A 20,222-nucleotide genomic window follows, 5' to 3' on the forward strand; every position below is an offset into this window, starting at 1 on the left:
GCTCCATATGTGGAAGATACGTAAGTAGCACTTAGTAGCAAATATTGTTGCATGATCTCAGCCTACTCTGACATCATGCGGACAGCCTACTGCAAACAGGAGGAAGAATTTCTGCTGTCTTTTCTACCCAAGTGGTCAGACTGCAATATTGTATCTTTTAGCAAGTTACAGAGCAGGGGCTGATCTGTGTCAAACATTTGTGAACACAGCTAAGGGCTTTAAAGGTACCTGGGTTTTATATGATTGTGTCATCTAGACTGATAACCTGCATCTCACCCATCTACTCTAGACTGATAACCTGCATCCCACCCATCTACTCTAGACTGATAACCTGCATCTCACCCATCTACTCTAGACTGATAACCTGCATCTCATCCATCTACTCTAGACTGATAACCTGCATCTCACCCATCTACTCTAGACTGATAACCTGCATCCCACCCATCTACTCTAGACTGATAACCTGCATCCCACCCATCTACTCTAGACTGATAACCTGCATCCCACCCATCTACTCTAGACTGATAACCTGCATCTCACCCATCTACTCTAGACTGATGACCTGCTTCCAACCCATCTACTCTAGACTGATAACCTGCATCCCACCCATCTACTCTAGACTGATAACCTGCATCCCACCCATCTACTCTAGACTGATAACCTGCATCTCACCCATCTACTCTAGACTGATAACCTGCATCCAACCCATCTACTCTAGACTGATAACCTGCATCCAACCCATCTACTCTAGACTGATAACCTGCATCTCACCCATCTACTCTAGACTGATGACCTGCATCCAACCCATCTACTCTAGACTGATAACCTGCATCCAACCCATCTACTCTAGACTGATGACCTGCATCCCACCCATCTACTCTAGACTGATGACCTGCATCCCACCCATCTACTCTAGACTGATGACCTGCATCCCACCCATCTACTCTAGACTGATGACCTGCATTCCCTCCCCCAACTAAATCTAATTACCACCATCTCTCCTGCCACCCTAGACTAATGGCCCACCTCCACCCTCTCCCTCCTCAGCCTGAAGACCCTCATGCACCCCAGACTGATCCCCTACATCTCCCCTTTTATCTCGAGCCTATGACCCACATCCCCCCCTCCCACCTCAGATTGATGACCCACATCCCCTCCTCCCACCTCAGATTGATGACCCCCATCCCCCCCTCCCACCTCAGATTGATGACCCACATCCCCTCCTCCCACCTCAGATTGATGACCCCCATCCCCCCCTCCCACCTCAGATTGATGACCCACATCCCCTCCTCCCACCTCAGATTGATGACCCACATCCCCTCCTCCCACCTCAGATTGATGACCCCCATCCCCTCCTCCCACCTCAGATTGAGGACCCACATCCCCTCCTCCCACCTCAGATTGATGACCCACATCCCCTCCTCCCACCTCAGATTGATGACCCCCATCCCCTCCTCCCACCTCAGATTGATGACCCCCATCCCCTCCTCCCACCTCAGATTGATGACCACCATCCCCTCCTCCCACCTCAGATTGATGACCCACATCCCCTCCTCCCACCTCAGATTGATGACCCACATCCCCTCCTCCCACCTCAGATTGATGACCCACATCCCCTCCTCCCACCTCAGATTGATGACCCACATCCCCCCCCCCCCCCCCCCCGGTTTAACGCAGGTTGCTAGGCGTTTGCTGAGCGTTAAAAACACCCCACAAACGCCTATAATGCAGTTTGAATGGTGTTACCGCTCCACAAATGCCCCGCAACTGCGTCGCAACCGCACCGCAAATGCCAGCTGGTCGCACCATAGACTAGAATAGGAGGCTTCAACGCCTCCTGACTCGACCAGAGGCGTCCGTTTGCCGCGACACAAACACTCCCGTTAGAACAGCACCATGTGCTGCAATGTGCAAAATTGGCAGAGGCGTTTGGGAAGCGGTAAAAAACGCTTCCCAAATGCCTCTCTGCCACCTGCACACAACGCTAATGTGAACGTAGCCTAAGGGGCAATGAATAAGCGCAGCATTTAGGGTGAAACGCGTTTACCTTCCAGTCCCCCTGCACTGTATTCCCACTGTCTGTATTGGTTTTATCTTGGTTCAATACAGTGGATTGGTTGGAGTGCCGCCGATTGGACGCCCTTCATTCTCATATTAGTATTACACTTTTTCTACCATTCTGAGTGTTTCAAAATGTTGATGTTCCTCCAAACGTTTGCTACAATGGAGGGTATCAACATTCCTACCGAGCCGCATTCCATTCCACTGCACTCCCAGCTGTAATTGAGTACGATTTGTCTAGTTGTTCTCAAGGTCAGAGACACGGGAAGTTCTGGAAAATATCAGGAAAATTCTCCAGGCCATTGTCACCTGTTATGGAGGGATGAAGCAATAAGTACGGTCAGCCTTCCTGGATTACTGGGGTATTTAACCACTTCCAGTCCGGACACTTTCACCCCCTTCCTGCCCAGGCCAATTTTCAGCTTTCAGTGCTATCACACTTTGAATGACAATTGCGCGGTCATGCAACACTGTACCCATATGAATTTTTTAGCAATTTTTTTTGAGACAGATAAAACTTTATTTTGGTGGAATTTATTCACCACTGGGATTTTATTTTTTGCTATATAAATGAAAAAGTCCAACACTTTTAAAAAAAAGTGTTTTTCTTATAAAATTTTGCAAATAAATAATCTTTCTTCATAAATCTTGACCAAAATTTATTCAGTTATCTTTTTATTACAAAAAAAATAACCCAAATTAGTTTATAACCAAAAATTATAATTAAATTTTTTTTTTTATAATATTATTTATGTTTTTTTTAACATACTGTCACCCTAGCAGTACAGTGTCACCATAGTGACACTGTACCAGGGTCGGACTGACAACTCATGGGGCCCCCAGGCAATAGGGGATCATGGGGCCCCTGTGTCCTTGCCCACACTCAAAAAAGCCTATAAAAAAGGTACCAGGGGCATTTCATGGGGCCCCTACTGACCCCGGGCCCTCAGGCAGTGCCCGGGTGCTTGAATGGTCAGTCCGCCCCTGCACTGATGAAGATTTTTTTTTTTTTTTACACTGATTGCCTTTACACCCATAAAGGCTGTAAAAACAATAATTTCTCCTTCTCTCAGCCATTGAGAAATACTGTGAGAGCTGTGATTGGTCACAGCTTGTCACATGGTACAAGGCTGTTATGAATGGCCCTGTACCATGTGACCTCTGTGATCATTCACAAATTTCACTAGTGGTAAGCAATGTTGTCAGCAAGTGACATCTTGCTTACTACTATTCATGTGATCAGGACCTCACACAGAGGTCCCGTACAGTGATCAGTGTTCGGACCCAGGGAGAACGCACAGGCTGTAAATGCGGACGCCGTTTATGAAGGGCAACCCGCTCCTGTACTGCTCCTTTCCGTCCGTTTATGTACATGGGCTGGACGGGAAGTGGTTTAAGAGGAACTCTGACAAGCAATGCTTCCATCCACCGAAAACATTCATTTTGGTTCACAATGATGATCTGGTAAAGGGCTCAGAACCAACAATCCAATTTTATCTACTTTCCATGTAAAGTGGTTGCAGCCAAATTGCCTTTCTGTAAATGATGGATCTGCTCATCTGTCCTCGCCAGGGGCGGACTGATCATTTGGAAACTCAGGCACTGCCCGAGGGCCCGGGGTCAGTAGGGGGCCTAATGAGATGCCCCTGGTACCTTTTCCATAGGCTTTTTTGAGTTTGGGCAAGGACACAGGGGCCCCATGATCCCCTATTGCCCGGGGGCCCCATGAGTTGTCAGTCCGCCCCTGGTCTTCGCCATGACATCATGATAATCAACAGCAAAGCGTACATATAGCAAAGCTCTGACAGATTTCATTCCTGTATGGGAGCCCCTCTAGTGTAGAGCTAAGCAGATGTGACATCCAAAGGAGGAGTGGCCATACCCAGGGACAAAAATCCAAACTTCTTCATATTTACATCAATCATTATGTTTGACCACAGACTTAACCACTTCCAGTCCGGACACTTTCACCCCCTTCCTGTCTAGGCCAATTTTCAGCTTTCAGCGCTATCACACTTTGAATGACAATTGCGCGGTCATGCAACACTGTACCCATATGAATTTTTTACCATTTTTTTGAGACAGATAAAACTTTATTTTGGTGAGATTTTTATTTTTTTGCTATATAAATGAAAAAAACCCAACATTTTTTAAAAAAGTGTTTTTCTTATAAAATTTTGCAAATAAATAATCTTTCTTCATAAATCCTGGCCAAAATGTATTCAGTTATCTTTTTAGTAAAAAAAATAATAACCCAAATTAGTTTATAATCAAAAATTATAATTTTTCTAAATTTTTTTTAACTTTTTTTTTATATTATTATTTATGTTTTTTTTTAACATACTATACTATACATAGTGACACTGTACTACTTGTGGGGGGTGATGAAGATTTTTTTTTTTTACACTGATTACTTTTATACCCATAAAGGCTGTAAAAGCAATAATTTCTCCTTCTCTCTGACTGCATTCTTGCAGCCATTGGGAAATTCAGTGAGAGCAGGGGCGGACTGACAACTCCTAGGGCCCCCGGGCAATAGGGGATCATGGGGCCCCTGTGTCCTTGCCCAAACTCAAAAAAGCCTATGAAAAAGGTACCAGGGGCATCTCATGGGGCCCCCTACTGACCCCGGGCCCTTGGGCAGTGCCCGAGTTTCCAAATGGTCAGTCCGCCCCTGAGTGAGAGCTGTGATTGGTGACAGCTTGTCACATGGTACAAGGCTGTTGTGAATAGCCTTGTACCATGTGACCTCTGTGATCATTCACATATTTCACTAGTAGTAAGCAATGCTGTCAAAGGTCACATCTTGCTTACTACTTTTCATGTGATCACTGATTAGCCAATCAGTGATCACAAGATCGGGACCTCCGGACACAGCGGGCACCGGATCACAGTGTCGCGCTCTCCCGGGGAGCGAGCACAGGCTAAAATGGTGGGCGCTGTTTATGAATGGCAACCCGTCCCTGCACTGCTCCCATCCAGCCGTTTATATACATGGGCCAGATGGGAAGTGGTTAAAGCAGAGTTCCACCCAAAAGTGGAAGCTCTGCTTGTTTGCCCCCCCTCCACTGCCATATTTGGCATCTTTTGAGGGGGGTGGGGGTCAGGGGTGGGTACCTGGTTTTACCAGGTACCCACTCCTACATCCAGCTCAGTTTGCCGAAAGTTCGGCCCCCCTTCTTCCTCCCGTAGTCTCCTGGGAACCTTCACAGGTCCCAGAAGACTTCCAGACCAATCAGGATGCGCAGTGCAACTCACGAATGCGCAGTGGGCACCCGGCTGTGAAGCTGTCACATCCTGGTGCCCACAGTTATGATGGAGGTGCCAAGGAGAGAAGCAGAGAAGGGATAGCGCGGTGAGAACATCGCTGGACCCTGGGACAGGTAAGAGTGTGTTTATTAAAAGCCAGCAGATACAGTTTTTTCTTGTATCTGCTGACTTTTATTAAACACAAAAACGTCTGGAACTCCGCTTTAAGGAACTAAATCCGGTGCTAGATTTGTGCTTTTATCTCCCTAGATAAGGAAATGTGAATGGATGGCAAACACATGTAAGCGCCAGGCAAAGACATCCTAAATGCATTTCCAAATTCCATGCACACAAGCCCTTGATCACGCTCCATCTGGTTTTATTGTTGTAAATGGAAATGCATTAACGATGTGTCTGACATGAGTCTGAGATGTGTACCACACAATGACCTTGTAACAATCAAAGAATCTTTTTTTTTTAATAACAAGTGTTGAGCAAACCCATCACAGATGTATTATAAAGGCGTCAAAAATGTATTACATCCATACCGCGATCATCGCAAACCCTTCATACACCTATTAGACACATCAGTAATGCATCCTGACCAGAATACATTATTCCTATTGGTTTGAGCCTTAGGCCAGAGCTGAATTATGGGCGACTTATTCCACTTAATGTCATCCATATGTGCTTCGATTTTTTTTTCCATCCGATCGATGTGTGATTCAAGCAAAACGATTAAATCCGCAAACAATCAAATAGCCATAGCTTTCTTTCCAAACAATTTAGGCTCAGCTTCACTCAGATTCAATATAATTGAGTTGATAGGCCACGGCGGAATAATATTGATCGTTTTGCATCAATCCGCAGAATGGAGATAATTTGTTCATCAATATGTTTGTGTTTTGGTCGATCAGATTATAGATTACATGGTGGAAACAGACGTCATACTTAATAATGTACGGTCATATCCAGGGGCGGACTGACCATTTGGAAACTCGGGCACTGCCCGAGGGCCGGGGTCAGTAGGGGGCCCCATGAGATGCCCCTGGTACCTTTTTCATAGGCTTTTTTGAGTTTGGGCAAGGACACAGGAGCCCCATGATCCCCTATTGCCCGGGGGCCCGGAGTCAGTAGGGGACCCAATGAGATGCCCTTGGTACCTTTTTCATAGACTTTTTTGAGATTGGGCAAGGACACAGGGGCCCCACAATCCCCTATTGCCCGGGGGCCCCATGAGTTGTCAGTCTGCCCCTGGTCATATCTTAACTATCAATCGAAATCATAGGGAGGAAATTATTCAGTCTCAGTCTTCAGTCGCAAAAATCCAAATTTGAAATCATGTGACTTCCAGTGAAGGTGCACATTTTCAAAGTTGGATGTCAGTCCAACTTCGGGTGTGACTTGCAAGACATCTGCGACTTGTAGGACACAGATGTCTATGCAAGTCGCACCTGAACTTGAAAAAAGTAGTTCATGCACTACTTTCAAAATTGGTGCGACTCCAATATGACCGCTTCAATTGCGGACAATAGGCTGCAATTTTTCATGCAATTTGAAACTATCAAATCACATGACAAGTCACACCGGTATGACCGGGCACTTAGGGAGCTTAACCACTTCCCGACCGGCCGTTGCATATAAACGGCCGGACGGTGACACTGCAGGGTCGGGTGGCCGTTTATGAACCCTGGGAGCATGCAGCACCGCGATCCGGTGCCCGCTGTGTCCTCCGGACACAGTGAAACACCGATCGTCAGACGGGACCTCTGTACGAAGTCCCGATCATGTGATCACTGATTGGCCAATCAGTGATCACATGCAAAGTAGTAAGCAAGATGTCACTTGTGACATCATTGCTTACTACGTGTGAAATCTGTGAATGATCACAGAGGTCACATGTACAAGGCTATTCACAAAAGCCTTGTACCATGTGACAAGCTGTGACCAATCACAGCTCACTCAGTACTTCTCAATGCGTGCAAGAATGCAGACAGAGAGAAAGAGAAATGATTGCTTTTACATCCTACATGGGTGTAAAAGCAATCAGTGTAAAAAAAAAAAAAAAAAAATCTTCATCACCCCCCACAAGTAGTACAGTGTCACCATGGTGACACTGTACTGCTAGGGTGACAGTATGTAAAAAAAAAAAAAAAAAAATAAAAATAATAATATAAAAAAATAAAATAAGAATGTAAAAAAAATGTTTAAGAATTATAATTTTTGGTTATAAACTAATTTGGATTTTTTTTTTTTACTAAAAAGATAACGGAATAAATTTTGGCTAAGATTTATGATGAAATATTATTTATTTGCAAAAGTTTATTAAAAAAAACCACTTTTTTTCAAAATTTTTGGACATTTCATTTACATAGCAAAAAAAATAAAAATCCCAGTGGTGAATAAATACAACCAAAATAAAGCTTTATCTGTCTCAAAAAAATGGTAAAAAATTCATTTGGGTACAGTGTTTCATGACCGCACAATTGTCATTCAAAGTGTGATAGCGCTAAAAGCTGAAAATTGGCCTGGTCAGGAAGGGGGTAAAAGTGTCCGGTCTGGAAGTGGTTCAATGAAGTTGGAGGAGAAGTGGTTTAATCTTAAACTGCATAGGGGGTTCTTTACTGTCAGAGCAGTAATGATGTGGAAATCCATTACACAGTTAGTGGTGTCAGCAAGAAGTGTTGATTTAAAAAAAAACCTCTTCTCTTAGATGGGCATCTTAGCGAATGCAAAATACAGAGATATAGGAAATGGTTTTGACCAGGGGTGGACTGACAACTCATGGGGCCCCCGGGCAATAGGGGTTCATGGGGCCCCTGTGTCTTTGCCCAAACTCAAAAAAGCCTATGAAAAAGGTACCAGGGGCACCTCATGGAGCCCCCTACTGACCCCGGGCCCTCGAGCAGTGCCCGAGTTTCCAAATGGTTAGTCCGCCCCTGGTTTTGACATAAGCACACACACACATTGAACTAGATGGACTGGTGTCTTTATTCAACCTTACCAACTATGTAAAATCCACTTTCCTGTATGTAGCATATCAATAAAATGGGTTGATGACTATGGAACGGAAGAGAATGACCAGCAAAAAAAAGATCATTTATTGAAACTTGTATGGCCACAATAAGCATAGGCCAACAATGGTGCACCCCATTGGATTCCATCCTTCCTGAAATCCAACTACCATGGCCTCCACTGTTTTTTTTTACCCATTGGATTCCATCCTTCCCCGAGATCCAACTACCATGGCCTCCACTGTTTTTTTTTTACTTCCCAAACTACAAGTCCTTACTTTCCTTGTTGCGCAGGTGCATTCCAAGCTCTATAGGAATCTAAGGGGGTCATCTACCTTCATCTCCTGGCCAGCTTGGCTGCTCTTGGGTACTCCACCCTTGCCTCCAGCCCTATCCAGGGTCTCCATGTTCTGGTTACATCTGAGCTGGTGTGGGGTGTTTGCCACCCATGCCCCAACTGCATTACGGCTCCTCCCAATCTGGCTAATATCTGGGACCAGGGGCGGACTAACCATTTGGAAACTTGGGCACTGTCCGAGGGCCCAGGGTCAGTAGGGGGCCCCATGAGATGCCCCTGGTACCTTTTTCATAGGCTTTTTTGAGTTTGGGTAAGGACGCAGGGGCCCCATGATCCCATATTGCCCGGGGGGCCCCATAAGTTGTCAGTCCGCCCCTGTCTGGGACCTTATTCTGTCATGACACCACTGCAGGAGGGCTCTAACTAAAAAAGGGCCTAACACCTAATGACACTGTCTGCTGCACCCAGACACTACTTTAGCACAGAGCCATCTAGTGGCAGACTAGCTTACTGCACCTGACTACAAGTTACTAAAGGTCTACTTCAAAGGCAAAACATCCACGTCAGTTTGAATGTATTTTAGTTAACTTTAAATCACAGACACTTTCTTCAATTCAAAATCTGCCAGCAACAAAACTCTTAGCCTAGGTTTACACTTGTCCGTTTCCATTTTGCATGCATTTTTTATTATCAATGATCAATTATTTTCCTGCATTTTATGTGTTTTTATGCTTCATGCTTTTTTGTTTTTGGCAATGCCAAGCAATATCTATGTACAGTGGGGATCGAAAGTTTGGGCACCCCAGCTAAAAATTTGTATTAATGTGATATCCAAATCTATGGATAGACCTTAAAAGAGCAGTGCGTGACAGACAGCCCAGAAATCTCAAAGAACTGGAAGACTTTTGTAAGGAAGAATGGGCAAAGATACCTCAAACAAGAATTGAAAGACTCTTGGCTGGCTACAAAAAGCGTTTACAAGCTGTGATACTTGCCAAAGGGGGCAGTACAAGATATTAACTCTGCAGGGTGCCCAAACTTTTGCAGACGCCATTTTTTGGTTTTCTGTTATTTTGAAAGTGTAAATGATGGAAATAAAATCTAACTTTTGTTGACATATTATAAGAATGTCTAATCTGTAATTTGATGCCTTTTGGAGATTTTTCCATCTTTCCTTGGCTTCTTTATGCACATTAATACAAATTTTTAGCTGGGGTGCCCAAACTTTCGATCCCCACTGTATGTCTAGGGCAGGAATCCAGCTGTTACAGCAAAAAATGCACCTAAAATGGATGCAATGCTTTTTTGGCACAATTCTTTTAAGGTCTATGGGGTCAAATTCGCACCAAGTGGCACCAAAGAAGAACATGCAGCATTTTCAAAAATGGACAAATAAAAATCGCATAGATGTGAACAGGCACCATGGGAAAATATAGGATTCCTCCTGTGTGACGTTTGATGGATAAGAAATTGCGCAGCTGCAAAACAGGGATTAGAGCAGGACTCCTTCTACAAATATACCATAATGCCCATCAGCTCTTCATACACTCTGCAGGTGGGGTAACAAAGCAATAGCAATAGGGAGCAGTCTGTCTCCTCTTCATCTATTTAACTCATGTACATCCAGCTTGTGAGTACCACGCAGAGAAACAACCAAAGTCTTTCTTCCAAACTCCTTCTCGGAACAACTCAAGAAGAACTTCTCTTGTGAAGTTAACTTTTGAACAGGAGGTGCCCACCTGCTGGAGAAACCTATGGATCAGTCCTCCCGATCTGTGATGTTTCTGCTGCCTCCGAGCGGAATACGCCAAGAATGGATAATGTTGTTTTTTAAAGTCTTCACTGATAACAGATGGGATCTAAGAGGACCATGTCCTCTAGCTACAGAGCTTGGATGGTGTTTGAACGTACTCAGGCTGCTCTTGTTAGCTGGATTCACAGTTGCTTCAGGCAAATACCAGTTCTGATGGAAGAAAAAATGTTATTTGCTGTGTTCTGAAATGTAAGGGCATTTTTAACTGTAATAGAGGGACTTTGAAAAGTTAATTATGGTGAAACAGCTTCAATTAGAGAGGAGCATCTTTCCATCAGAGGTCGGAGGAGATGTGCTTTCTTGTTATCTGAAACAGTGGTAGCAGCAGAAATATGCTCTGATATTACCAACAGTCTGTTGTTTTGAATTGGTTGTGTTTTGAGCACACAAAATAGTTATGATTTGGTCCTTCTGCTGATGTTGCAGTTTACAGGAGTGGGGGAGAGCAATAAAGATAGTTGCTTCAAGGTTCTCTCATCTTGGGAGAGATTGATAGCTTTTAGGACAAGTTCTTTAAAGAGGACTTGAACTATGGAGGCTGTGCTCAAAAAAGGCAAGCAGACGACAAAGGACTAGTCACCATTATTGCCTGTGTTCTCCCTTCAGTTGATCTTCATTGAGGCAGGGCTTTGCTTCCTGATGTCACAGGCAAAGCTGCCCCCTAATGGAGTAATGACCATAAAGAAGTAAGAGAGGAGGAAGAATCACAGATCTACAGAATAGATGAAGCAGAAGTAGGAAGATGCTTGCGCTGCTCAAGTATAACTTCCTCTCAAGCAAGGAGAACAGTGAGCAGCACAGTAGGAAGATCACCAAATATCATTCCAAATCATCTAAAATGGGAAAGCCTGGAAAAAAAACTGAAACATTTGGGGGCAAATTTTTTTTTTTCCATTTTTTTCAAAGCTGTTTTTTGTTATTTTCTAAAAATGGAAAACAAAAGAGTGTGGAATGTTTTTTTACAATGATAAATAATATATCTATCACATGGTATTCAATCTATATAACATGAAAACCTTAATGAAAGATTACTGAGACTTTTTGCAGCCCTTAAAGTATTGTAAGTTCTCTCAGCTGAAGACAAGTAAATCCTGGAATACAATTCAAGTAACACTGTACTTCTCAATACAGTTCTTAAACAAGAGAAATATGCATTCCTGCCATATGAGGGCATTGCAGGGAAAAGGCTTCAGTTTTGTTTGCTTGTGGACTCCATCTTATACCTCCTACAGTTGGGTGATTGATGGGATACAGTAGATGATAGTTTCTGTCTTACTTTCAGGCCTTAATTGATAGGTGAGAGGGTAAATTTGTCTGACAAATTCGTTTATCTTTATAACCTCTAAATGATTCATATTAATGTTCTCCATCATCCCAGCAAAATGTTTCCCTATAGTCTGGTCAGTAAAATGTTTTTTCTTTTTCTCCTTTCAGTAAATGGTGAAACCGGTATGTAGAGTTTATGGACATATTGCCACAGTGCAATTTCTGCTGAGAACAGAAAGCAAGTTTATTTTATTTACTGAATAAGCTGCACTTTTATTTCAAGCATAATACTTTTATATACACTGCATTTCATGTTCTTGGTCTAACAAAATGACTTTCAATTTGTAAAACTACTTCACATTTAATTTTTTTTCAAAATTCTCTGAAAATTGCTATATTTTCTGAAACAAATTGGGAAAAATTAGCTTTTTTTCTCATGACTTCAAAATTTCCAGACATTTTACATCTCTACCTGAGACTAACAGTCAGAGGCCTCAGTGCTTTTTATGATTTCACACTGCAGACATACAGCCAGGGGCGGACTGACCATTTGGAAACTGCCCGAGGGCCCGGGGTCAGTAGGGGGCCCCATGAGATGCCCCAGTACCTTTTTCATAGGCTTTTTTGAGTTTAGGCAAGGACACAGGGGCCCCATGATCCCCTATTGCCTGGGGGCCCCATGAGTTGCCAGTCCACCCCTGCATACAGCTATGAGGCTGTAGACACTGTAGTGCCTAGGCACAGGAGGTGCACTGCTAGTTTTCAGTAACAATTCAAGACAAAAGGTCCTGCTGAGGCATAATGAATATTTTGGGATGTTCTCTATAACATAACAAATCTTCACTTTTTAATTTTAGGTCAACGTTAGAGAGACCCTGCCACTAGACCATTAATTTCAACAAAAATAAAAATGAATTGTGTATTATTGTATTTATGAATGCTAATTACCTGTAAAAGCCTCCCTTGTGTAGACATCTAAAAGCCCTGAGACTGCTATTGGGCACTGCCAGCTTAGAGGTGACACCAGCAGACCCAGTGAAATTCAGAGCTGTCACTCAAGTAACATACTACAAAATTTGCCTTTGCTTCTTCCCTGGCAGCTACATAAAAAGTTATATAGGAAGGTGAAGGTTAGGTCAGAGGAGCTGGGTCAGCCTAGAGAGCAATTAGACTGCTCCCAGCAGAGGAGAGGGTTATGATGTGAAATGACAGAGTGGGTTGTGGTAGGAAAGTGACTCTCCTAGAGTAACAAGTTCAAAGGCGCATTCTAAGTGAGCAAAAAACATTTATAGAAGGAAAAAATAGCAACTCATTATGGAAAACAAAGTAAGTGATTAAAATAATTGATTTTTTTTGTGCTTTTAACTGCAATTTATTAAGTTGGATAGGGTTTCTTAACCCATCCAGTCGATAACCCCCCATGGGACTTACTCCACTTTGTGAAAGTTGAAGAACCACGATTCCCCCAAATCTCTCACAGCCTTCACGCCCCTCTACAGAACTTCCCCAACAAAGAAGGGTGTTTTATCCTTAATATACAGCTCAATTGTGGGCCACAACAATTGATAATGCTCCCCTTTACTGCAATTGATGGGAAAGGGACTTGAACGATACCCTCCAATCTGCAGACATCTGAGTGGCCCTCTGGCAGGCAATCTTTAAGAGCTCTCGATACATACTAGTTCTGGAGAACTGATAAAAAGTACTCTCCCACTGGTATTTCACACCAGCACAAATAGATAAATGTATCCCAAACTACTTGTCCCTGTGTTTCAGAGACTGTAGAGCAGAGGGGGATATGCTCCACATTTGGTGGACATGTTTGACTGTTCGTTGCTTACAGATATACAGTATGCTATGATTAATTCAATGACGCAGGTTAATCTCTGCAAAAACCCATGGGAAGCTCTTCTCTGCAGACCAATAAAGGATGTCACGTGACGCAGTCATAGCTTAATAACGTATTTTTTTTATTCGTAAAAAACAATTGCAATTTCATGGAAATGGCATCCATGACTAGTGCACAAGAGATAGGCCATTCAAGACCCCCTACACCACCATCTCACTCTCTCACATACCCCTTTAACATATCATTAAAGAAAAACATAACACCGATTGGAGTAAAATGGCCAACACGGCCTTTTATTAACACTTCAACTTCAATACACAAAACATTCCTTAAAACAGAAACATACAGGAGAAGTTGTTGGTCTTCAAAGGCAACAAACCAGAACCGATATCCTCCTGCGGAACCTATATTACAACTAGGCCTCCAGCCGCAATGCTCCGGCTCAGAGACAAAACATACCATCCGCAGTGCAGAACCTCCTCCTTCCAGTTAAACCTCGGATAACTGGAATGCCCCCGGGCACACCATACCACCGATGGGTTCCAAACCATTATCTTTAGCTTCAAAATAAGTGCCACCTCCAAAGACCAACAACCACCCCCGGAACCAGAACAAAAACCCCGGGGAGTGATAAAACCCCCAAACAACCCCAAGGGAGGGCGGGAGGGAAGCTTGCTCTCTGCTGTCTCCTCCTGCACTGAACTGAAGACCCTCCCCATCCACACCCAAAGGTGTCGAAGACTCCAGCCTACACCCCCCAGTTACCAATCAGGTAACTTGCCCATATCCTAACTCCCACCTTTTCCTTTTTTAATCCTTTCCTGTCTATTCTAACCCCCTCTTGACGTAGTCATGTCTGCGCTGCGCTATTTTCTTTTTCTCCCTTTCGCTACGGGCATCTCTTTAAGTTTGAGAACATGAGATCAAAGGTTTGACAAAAGAGTGATTGTGGGCTCTGAAACATGTGACCAACTATCACACTTTGACGTCAATACGTCCCGATGTCACTTCCGATTACGGTCCTAGCGCTGGTGTCAGGGATGCGGGTGTGACCAGAAGTGTGTGGACTGACACAGGGAAACGTAGGCTTCAGATATGGTAAATAATATAATTTATTAAGACTAACAATACAAACACAGTGCAAAACTAAACATAACACAGTGCAAACAAACTGAACCAAACCTCCATCAGATAACAAACATACGATACAAGAGTAGTCAGGCAGGCCGGGTCGGTAACAAACAGGCAAACGGAGTACCAGGAGCAGGCGGGAGAGTGGTCAGGACTAGCCGAGGTCAGTACAGGCAGAGTTCAGGCAGCGTCAGGACAGCAGAAACAGGATCAGGAAACCAGGGCCAAGCAAACAGTACAACAAGGCACAGACTGCAGGTCTGGCCATCCCTTAAATACACCACCTGCAATCAGCCCCAGGTGATGGCTAATTGCCGAAGTGAGCCTCTGGTTGTTGAGAGCACCCGCTGGCCAGCCCTGGTATTGCAGCCCACAAGGCAGGTGAGTCCCACCACTATTGGCAAGTCCATTCCTGACAGCTGGCTTGTGATCCAGTGTGGCTATATTTGCTGCTGGAGGAAGACACAGCCTGTCATACGGACTTAATCTGCTTTATTCCACCTATCCTGCAGAGCTGTTTTAAGGATACACCTCATATATCCATCCATCCATCCATCCATTTATTGTTTTCATTCCTGGAGGATGAAGGAATTGATACCATTGAATGGCTCCAACGCTCGCCTGACCTAAATCCAATATTATTGATAACTAGACCCCTAAAAATACAAAAACAGAAAAAAGCATAAATTTGCTGTGGTTGCACTCAATGTTTAAAGTCTTTGTGTAGTGTAGAAGATGTCAGGAGGATAATTCAGCGCCGTGTCAGTAGGATGGGCTTCCAGAGAATAGTATAGGTAATGTAATTGTCAACAGCTGGCTTATTGAAGTGAAATACAGTACATCTGCTAATGAGGTCATAGTTCTCCAGAGAAATATGTAGGATTCTTGTGTTATACGGCCACAGTTATTTGATCGTTTATTGAGAACACGGAACATGGAGAATTTCCACAGGAAGCTGGTACAGCACATTATTCCCAAGCGTAGTGTTGTCCTATGGTTTTAGAAAACTTCTCATGCACATAAAATAGTGACGTGGCCCTATCGATCCCTCATCTGGTACAGCCCAGGACAGTAATTTGTTGCTACTCCCTTCTTGTTGCATTATTAGTCAAAGTATTTCTATGTTTTCTTTTTTTTAAAGGAAAGCAAAGAGGAACTGTAATGCATCTCCCAGCACTCATCGTCTTTATCTCCGTCATGTCAGTTGATGCAGCTGCACCGAGAACTTTCCTATGGCAAGAAGTAGGAAACCCATCATGTATTCGCTGTTGTGGAGGCGCAGAAGAGCAAGCGGATGCTCCTAAGAAAACCAGGATTAAGGAGTATGTGATGCACCCTATGCCGAGGGTCCAGCCACGTATTGAGATGAGCATCCTAAAGGGTGAGTCTTCAGAGGGTCTTCTTCCACTTAGTGTCAGCCCCAGTTTAACAAAAAATGCAACTACAACAGACAAAATGTGACCTTAGGGGTCTGCAGTCCCCTTGTTCTGACCATTGGGCATTGAAATGCAGTTTTAGTAAACGGGTTGCATGTCAAGTGTTAAATTTTGAAAATCTTTTAATCACCTCTTGTCAGGTGGAACAGGTAGAGCCAAGCACAGTACAGAGTCACAAGCCAGGAACGTAGTCATTTGGAGATTAGGGAAGTGCAAGCATGGCCAAGGAACATGCCAGGGTTTAGGGAAGGCAACAGGTAAAAGCAGAATCCAAAGGGATTAAGAAGCACACTTTCTCTAACCCTAACACCAATCCCTGTAATACTAATGATATAATCATTTTATTAATCCTAATCATTACCCTAACACTAAACCCTCACTTTAATCCTTCCTGGAACCCTTACACTGACTATTTCTGTAACTTTCACACTTATCCCCAGAGTAACCCTTGCACAAATCCTTCCTTTAACCATAACTCTAACCCTCCCTGTAACACTAATCTTCCTTGTGACGAGATCACCAATCCTTCTATATACCCTAACACTAACCTTACCTGTAACCCTAACACAAGCCCTTCCTGTAATCCTAACACTAACCTTACCTGTAACACCAACCTTCCTTGTGACCAGAACACCAACCCTTCTATATAACCCTTCCTGTAACCCTAACATTAATATTCTCTGTGACACTAATCCTCTCTGTAACCCTTCCTTATACAGTAACGCTAACCTTCCCTGTAACCCTAAAACTAATTTTCTCTGTATCCCTGATACCAACCCTCCCTGTAATCCTAGCACTAACCCTACCTGTAACCTGAACACTAACCCTTCCTTATGACATAATACTAACCTTCCCAATAACTCTAAAGCCAACCCTCCCTGTAATCCTAACACTAACCCTCCCTGTAATCCTAACACTAACCCTCCCTGTAATCCTAACACTAACCATCCCTGTAATCCTAACATTAACCTTCCCTGTATCCCTGATACCAACCCTCCCTGTAATCCTAACACTAACCCTCCCTGTATCCCTGATACCAACCCTCCCTGTAATCCTAACACTAACCTTCCATGTATCCCTGATACCAACCATCCCTGTAATCCTAACACTAACCCTCCCTGTAATCCTAACACTAACCCTCCCTGTATCCCTAATACCAACCCTCCCTGTAATCCTAACACAAACCTTCCCTGTAATCCTAACACAAACCTTCCCTGTAATCCTAACACCAACCTTCCCTGTAATCCTAACACTAACCCTCCCTGTAATCCTAACACTAACCCTCCCTGTAATCCTAACACTAACCCTCCCTGTATCCCTGATACCAACCCTCCCTGTAATCCTAACACTATCCCTCCCTGTAATCCTAACACTATCCCTCCCTGTAATACTAACACTATCCCTCCCTTTAATACTAACACTAACCTTCCCTGTAATCCTAACACTATCCCTCCCTGTAATCCTAACACTAACCTTCCCTGTAATCCTAACACTATCCCTCCCTGTAATCCTAACACTAGCCCTATCTGTAATTCTAACACTATCCCTCCCTGTAATCCTAACACTGACCCTCCCTGTAATCCTAACACTAGCCCTCTCTGTAATTCTAGCACTAACCTTCCCTGTATCCCTGATACAAACCTCCTTGTAATCCTAACACTAACCTTCCCTGTATCCCTATCACTATCCCTCCCTGTAATCCTAACACTATCCCTCCCTGTAATCCTAACACTAGCCCTCCCTGTAATCCTAACACTAATCTTCCCTGTATCCCTATCACTATCCCTCCCTGTAATCCTAACACTATCCCTCCCTGTAATCCTAACACTGACCCTCCCTGTAATCCTAACACTAGCCCTCCCTGTAATCCTAACACTATCCCTCCCTGTAATCCTAACACTAACCTTCCCTGTATCCCTATCACTATCCCTCCCTGTAATCCTAACACTAACCTTCCCTGTAACAATAACCATCCCTGTAACCCAAACAGTAACCCTTCTATCATAACACCAAAATACCCTATAACACTAACCCCCCTTGTAACCCTAACATTACGTCTTCTTGTAAATTGACCACTAACCCTCCCAGTAATCTTAAAAATAATCCAGCTTTAAATTAATGTAACCCCTCATTTGCATACTCACCTCTTCTGCATTTGGATCCTCTGCACAAAAAAAAAACTAACCTTTTTTGCCCTGGAAAAAGGTTTAGGTCCTTCATTTTTAGGTTAGGTGTAGAGGAAGGGACAGGGGCGGACTGACCATTTGGAAACTCGGGCACTGCCCGAGGGCCCAGGGTCAGTAGGGGGCCCCATGAGATGCCCCTGCTACCTTTTTCATTGGCTTTTTTGAGTTTGGGCATGGACACATGATCCCCTATTGCCCGGGGGCCCGGGAGTTGTCAGTCCGCCCCTGGGAAGGGATGAAATTAGTGTTAAAGCACATCTCCAGCCAAAAACAGTGAAGTGAAGGTAATTCTATACACTTTCTGACTTTTTGAAAAGTATTACTAAGAACAGGAAATGAAGGGAACACCCCTACCCAAAAGGGGCAAAGTCTCACTTTAAGAGCTGGGTGAAAACATAACTCAAGAATACGTTTTAGGAGTTCATTAGGGAAAGGGTTAAGTTTTAGGAACCACTGACTTCATAAGTCAGGGGATCTGGAGAGAAATTCTACATTCCAAAAAAATACCAGTTTCGGAGCACCAAGAACTAACCATTATAGACATGTGTTTGTTAGTTTTTTTCCATTGTGTCTGAGTTGTTTTGTGCCTTTGCCCAATTCTGGTAGAATCATTTCATTATCTATATAGGTCATGGACCATTACCTCGGGGTAACACCATGCCAACATTTATAAAGAAGGTGAAATAATTTTGCCTGGAATTAGGCTTTAAGAAACTTTTAGACAAACGTATGTTGTAAATGTTTGCCCAAATAAATTGTTTCTCACTGTGATGTACTGTACCATCACCTTGGCAGGTGAGAAGGGTAATGTAGGAGACAAAGGTCCTCCAGGAGTCTCAGGAAAAGAAGGCGAACGAGGACCACACGGGGTTCTAGGAATAAAAGGTCAGAAGGGTCAAGTAGGTCCACCAGGAAACTCCTGCAAGGTCCAGTATTCTGCTTTCTCTGTTGCCCGTCGTAAATCGCTGCACAGCACTGACTACTTCCAAACAGTCATCTTCGACACAGAGTTTGTAAATCTTTACAAACACTTCAACATGTTCTCAGGGACTTTCGTCTGCTACATTCCTGGAATTTACTTCTTCAACCTAAATGTCCACACCTGGAACCTGAAAGAGACCTATCTACACATCATGAAGAATGACCAGGAGACGGCCATTTTATATGCACAGCCAAGTGACCGCAGTATCATGCAAAGTCAAAGCCTTATGCTTGAGCTGAAGGAGAAGGATGAGGTTTGGGTGAGGATGTTCAAACGAGAGCGGGAGAACGCATTGTACAACGATGAAACTGATGTCTATATTATCTTTAATGGTTATCTGATCAGATCAGCGGACGAGTGACGTGTTAAAACTCGGACATTTCGGACTTGAAAACGGCACAAAACAAAAAGACTGTTTCGCTAATGTTTATTGCTGCAATTGTATTATCTCCTGAATAGTTTCAAGGCTAAAGTGATCCTATTTGATATAGGATACTGTGTATATAAATAAATATTCTCAATAAGAATCTGCAAATTTTCCAGATCTCCATTACTATGCTTCACAGCCAAAAAGAAAATACTGTATTTGTGTGCAATGTAGTGGGTCAAATTCCTCTTGTATTGAACTGTATTGTCTCCCGTTATTATTATTATTATACAGTATTTATAAAGCGCCAATGGTTCGCTCAGCGCTGTACATTACAAAGGGGGACAGAACATGTGACAGAACAATACCAATACAATGCAAAACATGAGGGAATTGAGGGCCCTGCTCTTTCAACTTTACAATCTAGGAGGGAGGGGATGGTGGCACAGGAGGAGATAGCTGTGGGGGATGGGGTGGTAGGAAGAGTGGAGGAGGTCGGCAGGTTAGCAGGGGGTGGGGTAGGCTTCCCTGAAGAGATGAGTTTTCAGGGTGCGCCTAAAGGAGAGGAGA

The 20,222-nt window shown here is 43.7% G+C and overlaps 1 protein-coding gene across 4 annotated transcripts in view; it reads left to right on the forward strand.

Moving 5' to 3' along the window:
- The window catches only part of C1QTNF8 (C1q and TNF related 8), a 63,442-nt gene extending 43,622 nt beyond the window's left edge, over positions 1-19,820 (forward strand). For 3 of the 4 annotated variants that reach the window (XM_089656033.1, XM_089656034.1, XM_089656032.1), the window contains 2 exons: positions 15,823-16,062; positions 19,099-19,820. In XM_089656033.1, coding sequence (XP_089512159.1) covers positions 15,843-16,062; positions 19,099-19,646 — 768 coding nt within the window. In that variant the 5' untranslated portion in view covers positions 15,823-15,842 and the 3' untranslated portion in view covers positions 19,647-19,820. Of the gene's footprint in view, positions 1-15,625; positions 15,738-15,822; positions 16,063-19,098 lie in introns of those variants that run through there. The other variant, XM_089656035.1, reaches the window with a different exon arrangement.
- Positions 19,821-20,222: the final 402 nt, after the last annotated feature.

Source organism: Staurois parvus, unplaced genomic scaffold (assembly GCF_062004578.1).
Source record: "Staurois parvus isolate SC_StPar_1 unplaced genomic scaffold, SC_StPar_1.0 ptg000882l, whole genome shotgun sequence".
Classification (NCBI taxonomy): domain Eukaryota; kingdom Metazoa; phylum Chordata; class Amphibia; order Anura; family Ranidae; genus Staurois; species Staurois parvus.